The sequence below is a fragment of the Bubalus kerabau genome, chromosome 13 (assembly GCF_029407905.1).
Source record: "Bubalus kerabau isolate K-KA32 ecotype Philippines breed swamp buffalo chromosome 13, PCC_UOA_SB_1v2, whole genome shotgun sequence".
Classification (NCBI taxonomy): domain Eukaryota; kingdom Metazoa; phylum Chordata; class Mammalia; order Artiodactyla; family Bovidae; genus Bubalus; species Bubalus kerabau.
In genome coordinates, this window is record NC_073636.1 from 42,787,155 (window position 1) to 42,804,159 (window position 17,005).

At 51.1% G+C, this 17,005-nt stretch overlaps 1 protein-coding gene across 2 annotated transcripts in view; it reads left to right on the top strand.

Moving 5' to 3' along the window:
- SYNDIG1 (synapse differentiation inducing 1) overlaps nucleotides 1–13,419 on the top strand; it is a 104,201-nt gene extending 90,782 nt beyond the window's left edge. For both annotated transcript variants that reach the window (XM_055544126.1, XM_055544127.1), the window contains one exon: nucleotides 12,305–13,419. In XM_055544126.1, coding sequence (XP_055400101.1) covers nucleotides 12,305–12,463 — 159 coding nt within the window. In that variant the 3' untranslated portion in view covers nucleotides 12,464–13,419. The remainder of the gene's footprint in view (nucleotides 1–12,304) is intronic.
- The last annotated feature ends 3,586 nt before the right edge of the window (nucleotides 13,420–17,005 follow it).

Sequence of the window (17,005 nt, forward strand, 5' to 3'; positions counted from 1 at the left end):
AGGCAGATTATTGAGAATAAACAGGTTATGTCACATAATGATACAGGGATTGATTCTCCAAGAAGAAATAACAATTGTAAACTAAAGTGAATGTACTAACCACAGAGTTGAGATATGAGGCAAAACTACAGAACTGAGAGAAGAAATAGATACAATTATAGTTGGAGACTTCAGTCCCCTCTGCCAGTACTTGATGGATCAAGTAGACAGAAAATCAGTAAAGATATAGACAACCTGAACAGTTCTGTCAGTCAGCCAGCAACGCCAAACCCATATGCTTCTGAAGAGCATATGGGGCATTCACCAGGGTAAGCTGTACCCTGGACCAAAAAAACAGTCCTTAAACATTGTTAAATATATATTAACACATACATATGGAGTCTAGAAAAATAATTTAGATGATCTTATTTGCAAAGCAGAAGTAGAGACACAGATGTAGAGAACAAATGTATGGATTCCAAGGGGGAAAGGAAGGGAGGAGTGGGAGGAATTGGGAGATTGGAATTGACACATATACACTACTGTGCATAAAACAGAAAACTAATGAGAACCTCCTGTATAGCACAGGAAACTCTACTCAGAGCTCTGTCATGACCTAAATGGGAAGGAAATCCAGAAAAGAGAGGTTATATGTATACATACAGCTGATTCACTTTTCCGTACAGTAGAAACTAACATAAAATTGTAAAGCAACTATTCTCTGATTAAAATTGATTTTTTAAAAACTTTAAAGAAAAAAATATAAAGTTCATTCTAGAACACACAGGAATTAAAATAGAAGTCAATAACAGAAAGGTAGCTGGGATTTCCTGAATACTTGGCACTTTAAAACTATGCTTCTCAATAACCCATGGGTCAAAGATATCTCATGGGAAATTTAAAGATAATCTGAACTAAATGAAAATAAAACATTTAAATGTGTGGGATGTAGTTAAAACAGTACGTAGAGAGAAATTTGCAGCATTAAATGCATATATTAGAAAAAGAGAAAGATCTAAAATCTATAACCTAAGGGGCCACCTTAAGAAGTTACAGAAATAAGAGTAAATTAAAGCAAACAGAATGAAGGAAATGGCTACAATTAGAGGAGAAATCAATTAACACTAAAAATGGAAAACAGGGAAAATCAACAAAATCAAAACGCAGCTCTTTGAAAGAAATCAAAAAGGAAAAATATCAATGCAATTTGAAAAGGTCAATAAAATTCATAAATTGCTAACCAGGCTAACCAATAGAGAAAGAACGAAATTACCTGTACCAGGAAAGAAAGGGTCGTCACTACTGATGCCCTGGACTTTAAGAGAAGAATAAGAGATTTCAACAGATTGAAGAGTTCTCTGCCCATAAATTCAGTAACCCAGATGAAATGGACCAATTCCTTGAAAGCAAGGAGACTTGACTCCCCTTGAATTGCCATCTCTCTGTGCAAACAATGGTTCCCTCCTTGGCTGTATATTGGAATCACCTGGAAACCTTGACTAGCTCTCAGCGTCTGGGCCCGTCTTAGACATTTTTATGTAATTGGGATGGGGTCTACATGCGGCCAGGACACTCAGGCATCTCCATATCCTGAAGTCCTTTGAGCAAGATGGCGTTTCCCTGCTCTTAGAAAGTCTTTCTCTTGGTCGGTCTTCCAACAGCTAAAAAGTGTGATGTCTCTCTGATCCCAGTGCCTGGAGCTGACACTGGTTTTCACCTTCATCCTTAGACATGGGAAAACTTTCAATTCTCAACAGCAAGATACTTTGCTCCCAAAGTGGAAGGGACCTTTGTGAGCTTGTGTTTGATGTCCAGGTGAAGGAATCGTAAGGAGGGGGCCCCTCAGGACTCCAGATCTTCCCCAGGAGCGGGACCCCCATTCGACAGTATACATGCTCACAGAGGATAAAGTGCTCACATCACTGGGCACGGAGATCCTTCAGGCTCAGAGCAGAGATGGAGAGAAAAAAATGGAAGAACAGCGCTCTCCGCTGTGGTGTATCTTTAGATCTTTTATTCATGTCCTGGGTGTACAATGTGGATATTAAACCATTTTCGATCATTTGTACTTAACACGCTCTGGTGAGAGGGGAGAGGTCCCCACTGGGAACCAGGGAACTGAGTGAAGGCGGTGGATGTGGGCGAATCGTGGACACAGCTTCCCTGTTCCAGCTCCTGAGCCGTCCTTAGCTTCTCAGCCCCCTTCCGATGGAAAAAAATCCCTTGTGGGGGAAAAAGGAGAGGAATTTGCCCCAGCCACCAGAGCTTGTGGGAAGCTTTTGGGGGTGGCCAGGGCTCTTCCGAAGCAAACACCAGCTGTGAACCTAGAGTCTGGGTGGGTTGGAGCATCTTCCCTGTGGAGCCCCACATGGCCCTTCTTCCCAGCCTGTGTGTTGATGAGGGCCATGAGTGGGGATCATCCCCCTTGTTCTGAGCCTTCCGGACCAGTTTTGAGCACCACCTACTCCTAGAACCACTCCTAGCACCCCTTGTTTCTAGAACCCCCAAGCTGTGGAATCTCCTGACCAGAAGGTAGGTGGTTCCAAAGCAATCAGCTGCAGTGATTGTACTACTACACACACCGAATTCAAGGGAAAAGCCATAAAGAGCAAAAAAGAATAAGACTCCACAGAGATAGAGGACAGCAAGATGGAGCAGCGAGTGAGATCTGGCAGAGTAATGACTGAGGCTCCTGATGAGTGGGGAGAAGGTTTACTGGGGAATGTCACAGTCACCCCCATGTCATCCACGGGGGTGAGGCTGAGAATTAAAGGCTGGCCTGGGGTCCTGTGTATGTGAAGTCAAGGAAGGCTGGAAACCCAGGAAGAGATGTAGTGGGCAATGGACTCAGCCTCTCTGTCATGTCCGACTCTGCAACCCCTTGGACTGTAGCCTTCCAAGCTCCTCTGTCTGTGGATTCTCCAGGCAAGAATACTGGAGTGGGTTGCCATTTCCTCCTCCAGGGAATCTTCCCAACCCAGGGATTGAACTCGAGTCTCCTGCTTTGGCAGGCGGATTCCTTACCACTAAGCCACCTGGGAAGCCCTTGAGATGTAGTGTGGGTAGCTTCAAACTGACATTTGGAGTGACCCGGGAAGAGCGGCGGGACGTTGCCCTTTCCTTCAGATAGTTCATGAGTGTTTGGGGGAAAGAAGGCAGCAAACAGCAGCGCCTCCAGGAGGAAGCAGGTCTCCTGCAGCCGAGAGAGGACGAGAGTCTGGGAGAGATGAGCCGGCTTCCAGAGACAAGGACTCACGACCACCTCCCCCCTTCTGGAATAAATCCATGAGAAGCCATGGCATGTTGGAAGGTCCTGGAGTGTACACTGTGGCTCTTGTGAAGTTTCCTGTTTTCTTCTTGGTCAGTAAAGTTGCCATTGGCATCCACAGCTCAGAACAATCTTTCCCATCGTTTCTGGTGGTTCTTCGTATTTCTGCTCTGGTCCTCGTCCCCCAGGAAATCAGGAGTGAGGGATGGGCCAAGGTTAATGTGAACATGGTGTGCTCGGGGGCCTGCAGCAAGCTCCTTGCCATTGTAAATATTCACCAAGAAGGCGGGCCTGGAAATGGTCTGCCTGGTGAGCTCACCTCCAGACAGACCCAGCACACCTTTCCTTCGGTCTGGACAGATGTTACAGCCCTACATACAAACCAGGGAAGCCCGTGATACCAGTTAAATATAAGGCAACATAAAACCCCTTCTGCCCAGAGCAGGGTTTTCCTGGAGTCCCCCCACGCTCCCTTCCTTTCACTCGAACAATCTCTCCCCTGAGACAAGCAACAATGCTGGCGAGATGGGTAAGGTGAGCCTGCCCATTGAGAGAGGTCTGTCCTCGGGATCCCATCTGGCCCTTGGATCCTCTTCGTGAACCCTCTTACTGACCTAGAAAACTCCACCATGATGTGGGCTCCGGCCATGGGGTGAGTCTTCTCCAATGCTTACCTCCTAGATGTGGTACCAACCAAGTCACTAAGTTTCAAATCAAGGGAACGAGAAGCAGGTGTTCCAGAAACAAAACAAACCGGCAAAAAACAGAGCACATGTCCCCCCGGCAGGCACTGTCCAGAGATCCAGCAACCAGCAGGGCAGGACTCACTAGCTGATCACCTCCAGGACAGGCCAAGAGGGACAGGTTGTGACAGAGGCCGGGATGCAGTGGGACAAGCCAGCCATCCCATAGGAGGGGAAGGGGCTGCGAGCCCTGCTACAGGCAGATGGGGAAGGCTGCGGACTGGGCGGAGAGGTGGACACGGGTCACTATGAAAAAACTCGGCCAAAGAGCTGGACGTGGAACCAGACTCCCAGTGCGACCACTCACTGGGAAGAGGGGACTTCAGGGGAGTTGGCTTCCTGAGTGAGAAGACAGAACCTGCCCTCCCTTCCCCTTCCGTGACCAGGAAGTGGAAGCCATTGCCAGCGTTCATCAAAGGGCTGAGAAACAGACCCTCCTGACCTGCCTTGGGAACATAGGCTCTACAAGGGAACAGTGATCCCAGTGGGACTGCAGAACTGCCCTGCCGCCCAAGGCCGAGGACTTTGCCCCCAGGGCCTCAGGACCCTGCTGGTAGCCCTCACCTCCGGCTGCAGATGCAAAAGTGGATTGTTTAAAGGAAGGACAATCACTGATAAAAACGTGCAGCTATGTTTAAAGCAGCAATATGGTGGAAGGTAAAAACAGAAGTGTATGTTTTTCTAATTCGCCGCTGGATGAAAATCTGTGAAAGTGATAGCTGCTGAAAACAAACCAACCAACAGACCAGCCAGGGGAGCTGGAGGGCCAAGGGCAGCGTCAAGATAAACAGTGGGGTAAGTGTGAATCCAGAACTCCTGGCTCTGATGGTTTTGTTCTGAAGAATTTTTCTTGTCCCCAAGGGGTAGTTAAAGAGAAAGGTCTGATTTTCCCCTCTTGGGTTTTAAAGATCTTTAATCTCCTCCAACCTGCCTACCCCCAGGAGACCATGCTCCCAGGGTCTGGCACTGGACTGAATTTCCCACAAGCTTTGGCCAAAGGAGGGGCTTTCTATGGCGTCTGATGGCCCCTGTCAGCAAGGTCATTTTGTAGGGAACACAACAAGAACATCAGCAGGAGCAACGGCCCCTGTGCCGTCTTGTGTGGACGCCTGAGTGGCCTTGTCTCCATCCTCCATCCTTCAGCTGAGCTTTTCCCTTTTCTGTGTGTTTGAACATCTTCATAATTCATTGTTGTATTAAAGGTATATTCATGGAAACCAATATTAACAACAGTCATTCTCTGTGGTGTCAGGAAGGAGGAAGTGAGACCAGGCAAGTAAATTGTCTGTGTGGCGCTTACCGCAGAGCAGTAAGTCGGGTTGTCCTGTGCTGACATCATCACATACCCACTAGACAGGTGTTATAACTCTGCTTTAGGGAAGAAAGTAGAACCACTCAGAGAAATGGTAACTAGTTCAAGGGCTGAGCAAGATCCCACCAGGGCTGGATTTGAGCAGCTGGATTTGTCCCAAGCTCTCCCTGCCTCCCCAGGCTCTCAAGGATGGAGCCCAGGGAACGTGCACCTGTCAGGCCTCTCACCTGCCCCATCCATACCCTGCCTTTTAAATGAATGGCTTATCTTAGGCCAGTTTAGCTCTGCAGGAAATGGACGGAGGTGATGCAGAACTGACGGCTTCCTCATCAGCATCTCATGTGGGGCTCGTCTGTCCCAGGTGATGACCGGTGTTACCACATCATCGTACTCTAAGCGCCCTGTCCAGATCGCCTTAGCAGCTGCCTGGTTCCCTGTTTCTGCCCCAGGGTCCCATCCAGGATCCACCCAGCACTGGGTGGTCAGACCTCCTTGCGTTCCTCTGGGCTGTGACCATGTCTTAGGTGTCCCTTGTTTCTGATGACTGACAGCTGCGAGGAGCCCTGGTTGGGTACAGCGTGGGATGCTGTTGGATGCACTCCTCCTGCTTAGACTGGGGTTACGGGTTTGGAGAGAAGCACAGAGGTGAAGGTCAGGGCTGTACTCCATCAACATGACCTGTCGCTGAAGATGCTGACCTTGGTCACCTGGTCGGGGTTGTGATTGTTGGGTTTCTCCACCTCGAGGTCACTCTTCCTCCCCTCTCTGTTTCATCCTCAGCCCTAGGAAGTCACTGTGCCATCCTCTGTCCACGGGTGGGGCTTGTGCTTTACTTCCCTGAAGGTAGAGGAACTACCTAGATGATTTGGAATTTGTCTGTATGGAAGATTTGTCTCTTCTCTCCAGTGAACTGATCCATCCGATCATTTATTTATCAGTATGGATCAACCATCCATACCAAATATCAGTATGGATGTTTATTTTACACTTTGACTTATAACCCAATACTACATTATTGGGTTGGCCTAAAAGTTCATTTGGGTTTTCCATACTACCTTACAGAAAAACCCAAGTTAACTTTTCAGCCCACCCAATGTTTTGTCCCTTGGCCATTAGGAGAATTTCCTATGTCCCCCTGACATGCCCCTCTCCTTTTGATCTTGGAGTATTTCTCCTTTTCTAAAATGCCGCCCCGGGCTCATCTCATATATTTCCTGCCCAAGTTGTAAAATCAGCCACTTCCCCATGGAGGTCTAGTCCCTTCTCTTGGAAAAATGGTTTTAGAAACCGCAATCTAGGCACTGGGTGTGCTTGTTGCTACTGGCGTGTCATTGGTTCTGGATTTTCTTGGTAACAGAGCTAGGAAATAGGAAATACACTTGTGTATACTCACATGTTATTAGTTCTATATGTAGAAATACATGTGTCTACCCCTGGAGAAGGAAATGGCAACCCACTCCATTATTCTTGCCTGAGAAATCCCATGGACAGAGGAGCCTGGCAGGCTGCAGTCTATGGGGTCACAAAAGAGTTGGACACAACTTATTGAGTGAACAGCGACAACATCTTTGTATATAGAAATAGTCCATTTGTAAAATTATTTTTGTATGTATCCATCTGTGCCTATATTAAGCTAAGCACGAGTCCAAGGCAGGCTTCTGTCCGGCATGGCCCGGTGACCAGCACGGGGAGAGGCCTGTGGGAGGGAGGAGCAGCACAGGGAGGGGGTGCCTCTCAGGAGCCATGAGGTCTGGGACTCCTCTAAGCTCAGCTGAAGGATGGAGGATGGAGACAAGGCCACTCAGGCGTCCACATAAGACGGCACAGGGGCCATTGCTCATGATGATGTTTTTGTTGTGTTCCCTACAAAACGACCTTCCTGACAGGGGCCCTCAGATGCCACCATAGGCAGCCCCTCCTTTGGCCAAAGCTTGTGGGAAATTCAGTCCAGTGCCAGACCCTGGAAGCATCGTCTCCCAGGGGTAGGGGGGTCGGGGGAGGTATCCCCCAGCAGGAATGGAGCTCTGGGCTTTGCCACAAGTCACTGAGATGTGGAGCCCAGCATCAGCCCCTGAGAGATCCCATCTGTGAGCAAGGCCAGTGGGCCCCGGTCAGTATGCCCACTCCACGCCCTGGTCCTAAGGCCTGGGTTCCATCTGTGACCCAAGCTAAGGCCAGATTGGGGGGCGGCCTTGTTGGGGGCAGGGGGGCTGTGCTCCCATTAGGTTTCATTCACTCATGGGGGATACATTTGTTTCATAACTGATCTATCTGCCATTCAGACCTAACTAATAAGGTTTATTTTTCTTAATGGGTTAAAATAGAAAAGTTGCTTTATATGGATATATGGAGAAAGTAACATGGAAACAGACATTACCCTATGTAAAATAGATAGCCCATGGGAATCTGATATATGACTCAGGGAGTTCAAACCCGAGCTCTGTGGCAATCTAGAGGGGTGGGATGGGGAGGGAGGTGGGAGAGAGGTTCAAGAGGGAGGGGACATGTGTCTACCTATGGCTGATTCAGGTTGGTGAATGCAGACACCAACACAATACTGTAAAGCAATTATCCTTTAATTTAAAATAAATAAAATTTTAAAAATAAATAAATAAAAGCAGGAGAGAGGGGTCATAGCAATGCACGTGGAACTGAACACATATAAGAAATGCGTGTGTGAGGCTGAGTGAGACACGGCCGCAGAGGGTCTCCCTCCCCGAAGGAGCCTGTTAAACCGCCACACAATCACCTCTTCCCCCCACGCAGCTCCAAGTGCCCATTGGCGCACAGCGAGCAGGAGACAATAATAAATAAGGGAAATCAGCTTTGCGATAATGCAAAGAAATGTAGTCCAGCCAGACAGATATTGGTGCTAGAGGAAAAATGAGCCATAAAGTACCCAGCGTGCTCTAAATTTCCAGAGAGATGGCTGGGAGGCAGAGAGTGCGTCCCTCACGCTCCTTGAAGGTGGGAGTCTGGCACCAGCCTTGTGTCCTGCCCAGTCTGTCCCAGCTGTGCCTGGACCCGGCCCCTCAACCCAAGCAGAGAGCCACGTGGATGTGGACTCATCCAACCTTAGCAGTTCTTGCCCCTAAAATAAGAGACCATAGAAATAACATTAACAATAAAAATACAAAATACCATAAGATAAACAAAGCAATGGGAACTTCTTTGTGGTCCAGCGCTTAGGACTCCATGCTTTCATTTCCAGGGCCCAGGTTTGATCCCTGGTCGGGGAGCTAAGATCCCCCAACCCATGTGATCAAAAAAAGAAAACAAGAAAATCAAAGCAGGGATATATTGCAGAGAAAGTCATGTTTTTCCTGAACCTCAAACAACAGTAGGTATTTTTTAGCCAAAGGAAATGAGGACTTGGGCAAAAGCTTATGGGAAAATCAATCCAGTGCCAGACCCTGGGAGCATCATCTCCCAGGGGTAGGGGGCTCAGGGGAGGTATCCCCCAGCAGAGATGGAGCTCTGGGCTTTGCCACATGTCACTGAGACCTGGAGACCAGCATCAGCCCCTGAGAGATTCCATCTGGGAGCAAGGCCAGTGGGCTCCGGACGGGATGCTCACTCCACACCCCGGTCCTAAGGCCCCCATCATCTGGAGATTTCATGGGCCTTCCCACCTTACAGGGTCACCCCAGCCTCCTTTATCTTGCCTCTGTTTCATTATCTCCGCCTGACACTGAGCCACCAAACCAAATTCACAGGTAAATGCAGAGGCAGATGTGTATGTGGAATAGTTTCTGGTTGCAGGACACCCCGCCCCTGCAGCTCCCCAGCACTGATGCCTGAACCAACCCTCTGGGGTTTCCACCTCCTTTGGGTTCATCCTGCCCCCTTCCTTTGGGCTTCCTCTCCTCCCTGCTCCCTGTGGGACCCTCTGCTCATTTCTTCTGGGTGTCTGCTACCCAACATGGTGGCCTCTAACGTTTGGCTATTTACATTTTAATTAATTTAAATCAGATGATATTAAAAACTCACAGTCACAGTCACCACAACCCCACTGCTCTGTAGCCGCAGGTGGCTCGTGGCCACCAGGCTGGGTGGCACAGACTTAACCACCTCCATCACTGTGGCCACCAGCCTGGGTGGCACAGACTTAAGCTCCTCCATCACAACAGAGCTCTCTCTCCCCTGCCTTGGCAGGCAGATTTTTTACCACTGAGCCACCTGGGAAGCCCACTGCAGCAGGTACCATTGCTATCTATTCTTCTGCTGTGATTGGATGTTGGCATGACTTCCAGGTCAGGGCTACATGGTCGGTATGGCTACAGACATTCTTTTTTTTTTTTTTTTTTTATTTTATTTTTAAGCTTTACATAATTGTATTAGTTTTGCCAAATATCAAAATGAATCCGCCACAGGTATACATGTGTTCCCCATCCTGAACCTTCCTCCCTCCTCCCTCCCCATACCATCCCTCTGGGTCGTCCCAGTGCACCAGCCCCAAGCATCCAGTATCGTGCATCGAACCTGGACTGGCAACTCGTTTCATACATGATATTTTACATGTTTCAATGCCATTCTCCCAAATCTTCCCACCCTCTCCCTCTCCCACAGAGTCCATAAGACTGTTCTATACATCAGTGTCTCTTTTGCTGTCTCGTACACAAGGTTATTGCTACCATCTTTCTAAATGCCATATATATGCGTTAGTATACTGTATTGGTGTTTTTCTTTCTGGCTTACTTCACTCTGTATAATAGGCTCCAGTTTCATCCACCTCATTAGAACTGATTCAAATGTATTATTTTTAATGGCTGAGTAATACTCCATTGTGTATATGTACCATAGCTTTCTTATCCATTCATCTGCTGATGGACATCTAGGTTGCTTCCATGTCCTGGCTATTATAAACAGTGCTGCGATGAACATTGGGGTACACGTGTCTCTTTCCCTTCTGGTTTCCTCAGTGTGTATGCCCAGCAGTAGGATTGCTGGATCATAAGGCAGTTCTATTTCCAGTTTTTTAAGGAATCTCCACACTGTTCTCCATAGTGGCTGTACTAGTTTGCATTCCCACCAACAGTGTAAGAGGGTTCCCTTTTCTCCACACCCTCTCCAGCATTTATTACTTGTAGACTTTTGGATCGCAGCCATTCTGACTAGTGTGAAATGGTACCTCATAGTGGTTTTGATTTGCATTTCTCTGATAATGAGTGATGTTGAGCATCTTTTCATGTGTTTGTTAGCCATCTGTATGTCTTCTACATTCTTGAAGGTGTCTTTGGTGCACAAACGCATCGTTTCCCTTGAGCGCCTGATGGGGAGGGCGGAGGAGGGGGTAACACTGTGTCGTGTGTGTGTCTATACATCCAGCTATAACAAGTGCTCCGTTTCCCAAGTAGTCTAATCAGCCCACAAGCCTACTCCTCCTTAATCAATTTAATGACAATAGCCTCAACTTCTCGTCTGTTTTCTTCTCCATCTATAGGAATTCACACTTTCAACAGGATCAAATGAGAGTGTGGGTTTCCGCTGTGTCTCTTTCCCTTGGAGCCATTCTAGGGGTGGCATGTAGCTCTGTTCTTTTATGATGTACTCTGTGGGGCAAACCTGAGCCATTCCTGGGACAGTGGTCTGTCCCCACCCCCGGCCTGCCCCCGTGGGGTCTGCCCCTGTGGGGTGAGGCATGCCAGCAGGGATGGCTCGCCACCAAGAGTCCCAAGAGGGTCACTCTTGTCCTGGGAGCTTCCCGCCGTGTTTCCTTCGCTCCACTTCATCAAAGATCATCCACAGGGAGTCCCCAGGCTCGCTTCCAAGACCCCAGATTGAGAAAGAAGACATAAAAACTCAAGATTCAGAAGTTAGAGAAAAAAGGAGTCCCTTCTCCAGCTAACATCTCATTGAGTGGGTGTGGGAGGACCACAGAGGACAGAAAGCCATTTCCTAGTGACCTCTGAGTCTGCCCTCTGATCACATCAAGTTTACTGTTTGAGTAAACAGTATGCCACCTCCCATCCTGCCCACAAAATGTAGATGTACACGCAACACACACGGAAGTGTGATCTGGTGAGAGGCTGGTCTCTGGAGATGGGTCCTGAGGGAGTCAAGATGTCCCACCTGAGGAGCAGGCTCCACCTTTGCCTTGACAAGGACACCCCGCCCCCTGCCTTGGTCAGCCCTCCTGGCCATCCCCTGGGGCTCCAGGGGCACCTGCCCTGGGGGGCCTCCACCCTCACCTGCCATCACTCAGGGGGCTGGCCCTCCATGATGTCACAGCTGAATCACGTATGGTCCCCACAGCCCAGTGCCTCCCTGGTCAAGGGGACAAGGAGGATGGGGCTGGCGGTGGGGAGGTGGCACCCCACAAAGCGCCAAATCCAACACAACACCCAAAGCCTCCATGCTCCCCTCCAACTCATGGCCCCGCAGAACGTGAATCTAGTGAAACCAACGTGTTGTTGTGCAACTGGGTGACCAGAAATAGAGGTGTCGGTCTCACCCAGAGTCATTTTCCTGGTGGAAGGGGGTGCCACCCCCTCCATGGCAGAAAGGGGGCTTGGGGTACCCAGATCCCCAGCCACTGGCTGAGGAGTGGACTGGACAATCTTAGATGGCAGGTTCCTCTCCAAGTATAAGAACTACAGTTTCCTTCCCTGTGGGCCCCTATGCTATAAGGACCAGAGGACGTGAGTGTGAACACACTATAGAACTATCATTCGAGTGTCTACCAGGCAGAAGGAGGCACCAACTTGTAACGTCCCCACCCTCCATCCTGGTGCCTGAGACCCACGATTCCAGTGGCTGGTGCTCAGCTGACCATTGCCGGCCTGGGCATCCCTGGGGCTTCGCTTTCTTTCTTTTAAGCTTTGCCTGCCTTTCAGGGCAGGGGCGGGGTGTGGGGGGGCGGGGGTGGAACAATGGTGAGTGACAGCACCTCTGCCTCCCCTCCCATAGGCTGGGAGCACGGAGGCCTCCCATTGGCCAGTCCGCTCTCTGTTTCCCTCGCTCATCTGGGCTCCCTTTCTCTTCTCCCTCCTCCCTCTGCAGACGAACAAAGCCGTAGCCAAAGGGGACTTCCACCAGGCCAGCACCAGCTCCCGGCGGGCCCTCTTCCTGGCCGTGCTCTCCATCACCATCGGGACCGGCATCTACGTGGGCGTGGCCGTGGCCCTCATCGCCTACCTCTCCAAGAGCAACCACCTATGAGCTTCCCTGGGCGCACAAGGAGCCTGGGCCAGTCGTGTGCCGGTGCAGAGGAGCAGGGCTGGCCAGGGTGGACACACAGGCTGTTACAGTGTAAGTCATCGCCAATGACGCCACGAAGCCCTGCGATTTATGGATTCCCTTTGTTTTCACCCTTTCATATCGTTTTCACAGCACTGTGTAGAGCTTGGGACAGATGGGGCACCGCTGACCCATTCCCAGTGGATGCTCCGAAGATCCTGACCCTCAAGGCTGTCTCCGCATGGATCCTGGTGGATTAATGGCCAGTGCCCAGGATGCCAGAGCATTAGCAACAGACAAACAGGAACATGTGTTCATTTATTTATTTATTTATTTTGGAATATGGTGCAACAGGAAGAGGGCAGGGGACACATGCTCTTCTGCCGTTGGCCCTGCCTGAATCCACTGGCAGCACCGCCCCCTCCATCCACGCACCTTCCCTGCGGGAAGGAAATAGGCCAGGTAGGGGGAGAGACAGAGAAGCTGCTGGAAGGACTCCCAGCTGTCACGGGTCTTCAGACGAGTCCAGCCCTGAGAATGCAAAACCAGGATCGCCCCCAGGCCCAGAACGTCGCTCCCTCCACGCTGTCCCCGGCCGAGGAATGTCAGGCCTCCTCTGGAACACGTCCCACCTCCGCAGCCACCATGCAGCAATATGCAGTCCTGGGGTCCTCGTTGATCTGGGGCCAGGGGTAGGCCGGCCCCTCCCCAGACTTCTCCCTGGAGGACCCAGGTTTGCTCCAGGAACTCCAGGCCCAGGAGCCGCGGACACCCCGGGGTACGCTTCTCCCCACCTGCTGACACCTTGGTGACGACGGCGACACTAGTGATCTTACTGAGGACACGACCAAATGATAGCTATTTTCTTGTCATTTTTTTAAGTGCAACTATTGCTTCCTGCTGCTTCAGTTATCAGATGAATGCTGAGAAATAAGTAATCACAGACATTTTAATACCATTTCATGGCTGTTTCATGAGTGTTCATTATTTAACAAAAGTTATCTTCTAGGTTGTTTTTTTTTTTTTGCTTAGACCTTTTCTTTCTGATTAATTTCAATCCTTGGGTTTCACCAAAGCTTTTTCCTTGTTGTTAAAGTGACTGCAGAGCCACCAGGAGCAGCAGTGGGGCGTCCTGGGGGTACCAGGGGGGTCACAGCATCCCCAGGCACGGAGGCTCCCACGTGAACATGTCCGTAAATATTTTTATCCTGAGACCTCAGCGCATGCGGAGGCCATCGCTCCAGGGCAGTGGTTCCACCCACGGTGCTTAGGACGGCCCTGCTTCCTGGGTCCCAGCCCCAGAAATCTTGTGTGATTGATCAGGGGTGCAGCTTGGTGATTTCAGGGTGCAGTGGAAATTAAGAATCACGGTCCTGGGATAAGGGATCAGGTTTGATCCCCTCACCTGCTGCTCTTCTCGTTGACCTTAAACACTTCCTGGTGGCTCAATGGTAAAGAATCTGCCAGCAATGCAGGAGACACAGGTTCGATCCCTGGGTCAGGAAGATGCCCTGGAGAAGGAAATGGCAACCCACTCTAGTTATTCTTGCCTGGGAAATCCCATGGACAGCAAGCCAGGCAGGCTACAGTCCATAGCGTCGCAAAGAGTCGGACATGACTAAAGCAACTTAGCATGCACCCAGTCTGAAAATTATTAGCACTGCCTTCCTCGGTCAAAACTGAGCTCCATCAGGCATTTGAATCTATGGATGCTCCAAACACACACCCTAGGGACTTCCCTGGTGGTCCACCAACCAGCGTGGACCAACACAGGGGGCACAAGTTCAATCCCTGGTCGAGGAACTAAGATTCCACATGCCACACGGCGTGGCCAAAATAAATAAAAACCAACAGCAAACCAACCACACTCAAAACAGGATATATGGAAGAAGCCCAGAGATTTCTGGAAGAGTTGGAGTAGCCTGATGAGAGAGGCTGGATTTGGGACCAAACCAACCCAGGTTTCAGCTGTGATCCTGGGCAGGTGGGCACACTTCTTGGTCCGCATCTCTCAGGGAGGGTGATGAGAGAGGATACTGGTGAACGCAGGCTGGAGGCCAGGTTCACCCGCTGGGTGCAGAGATGGGTGGTCATAGGCCCCGTGGACCAGTCCCCAGGCTCAGTGCCACCCTCCCATCCTTTCAACTTAGCCTCTCCAGTTCATTCATCGTGAGCCATTGTGTGAAGTGCTCTTCTTTGTATTTGTCCTAAAATGCCCGTTTTTCACTCAAGCAGTGCCCAAAGTTGCTTATCTTTGGATTTATGTCCCTCCCACCACCCGCCCTGCCACCACTGGGGGCTCTATTTCACTCAGGGCTGCTGCCGCACCTCCATCCTCTCTCCCCTCAGCCTCCATCTAAAATGCTTAGCCCTCCCCATGCCCTCAGCTCCTCCAGGCCTTCCCAGGGCCAGCACCATGACCACACACAGTGCCTTGTAGCCTTGAGGGTGTGGGGGTCAGGGCCAAACCGTCAGGACAACTGATGACCGGCCGCGTATGGCCTGAAGCTCACTTAAGGGTGGCCCCCGTGGCCCCCTCGGCCTTGCTGGGGAGGGGACTGTGTCAGTCGCTGCTGCCTGCATGCCATCTTCTAAAAGTGTGAGGCCGCCACACCTCCCTAGACCCAAGCTGACCTGCAGTCGTGGTGGCCTCCATAGAAGACCCCTGAGCAGGCCTCGCCCCAGCCCTTGGGTGCTTTCCCCATGGAGTTCCAAGAGCACCAGAGAGTGGGAGTCAGAGCTGAGGGTCAGAGAAGGTGATGCGCCCGGCACCACCTACGTGGCAGCTGTAGAGCGGGGGCAGGCCCACCCCAGCTGCCCCTGCAGGCCACAAAGTGCCCAGTGGAAGCCACCTCCTCAGTCTCCCTGAGGGCACAGCCTCCCCTTGGCCAGCTCACTCCATTCTTGTCAAAACCCTTTCTGCAAAGGAAACCTGCGCCTGTAATCTCCCCAAAGTTACACTCCCCGGAAAGAGCAAAATCAGGCTGCCCCCGAACAGCCAAATCCTAATCTGTCACCCCTCTTATGGCACGTGGCCTCAGCCGTGGTTTTCAAAGAGTGAAATCACATCTGGGCCCAGATGTTAGTGGGTCAGGACTCTTAGGGATCCAAAAAGACTTTGGTTTATGTTCTCAGCATGTCTCTGGCAGTGGTGGTGGGGTGAGTGGGGCAGGGCAGGCAGGAGCCTAGGTGACCTCCATGGGAATGTGATCTTCACATGAGTGAAGCCCTCCCACATCCTTGCAGACGCCTGTGTCCTGCTGGTCTCCTGCTGCCCCAGGCCCCTCTCTCCCCTGCTTCCCTGGGCATCCTGAGTCACCAGGTACCCCCACCTCACCAGGTGCCCCCACCTCACCAGGCTTCCCCGCTTGCCCAGTTATTCCAACTCTCTCCAGGGAACGAGCCTGGGTCCCAAGGAGAGCCCTATGGGGGAAGCCACGCTCCTCTGTTACTGTGCCGTTAGCACTTGCCAGAGACGCCACAGTGGGGCCACACAGCTGCCTGGGAACAGGGCCCACTGACACCAAGAGCTGGGCAGGTCATCCCTCAACCCTGCCAGTCATCCTGCACCTCTCCAGATACCAGAGGCCACCTCTCATCTGGGGCAGACTCTGGGTTTAAAATCATCCAAGGGCCACCTTCTCGTCGACCAACAGACGCTGTCCCTTCCAGGCATGAATGTCCAGTGGCCACTGCACTAAGCTGCCTTTCCGGGGCCCCTGAGACTTTGTAGGAGCCTTCAGGGGCCCTGCAGACTAGCTTCAGCACCAGCCCTGAGGACAGTTTTGTTTCATCCCCTCAAAGTCCACCTGCCTTTGTTGCCATGGATATTGACATCTGTTGACCCACTTTGTCAATAAACTATTAAGTGTGGATTCAGACCCTGAGCTAAGGCTGACCTCTCCAAAAGGCAGCTGTCCCGTCTCTGACCAACTAGAGACCACGCTCACATCGGTGCTCTGCTGTCGATGACTTTAGCGCCAGAAGTGGCATGAGGCCTGGGCTGTGATGACTCCCCCTGACCTTTTGAGAACCCCTCCCTGGTCTTCAGGATCAGCTGAGCTTCCCCCCAGGGGTCAGGGGTCTCACGCCCTGGGATTCTCACCCCCTGAAGATTCTGCTTCTGGTAGCAAAGCAAAGGCAGATGCCAAACCCACAGACACCTGGGCCTGCAGACAGCTGGCTCCCCACTAGACACGGGTGCAACTTAAGTAAAGAATTTGTCATCTCACTGACCCACGGGAAGGGGCCGGAGTTCCACATGGGTGAGGATGCACAGGACATTTGAGGAACGACAGGTGGGGTCTGCCTGCCGCAGCTCAACACAGGCTCCAAGGTGGATGACAAGGGCAAGTACAGATGCCCCACACAGCAGGATGTGGTGACCTCTGGGAGTGGGGCTCCCTGCGGGTGTCTTGAGTGAGTCACAGGGCAGGGAAGCCCCTCAGGCTCTAAAGATTTGACCGAATCTGCTGGATGGAGAAGATAACACGGGAATCAGGAAGTGTGGTTGGGGTGACAGGA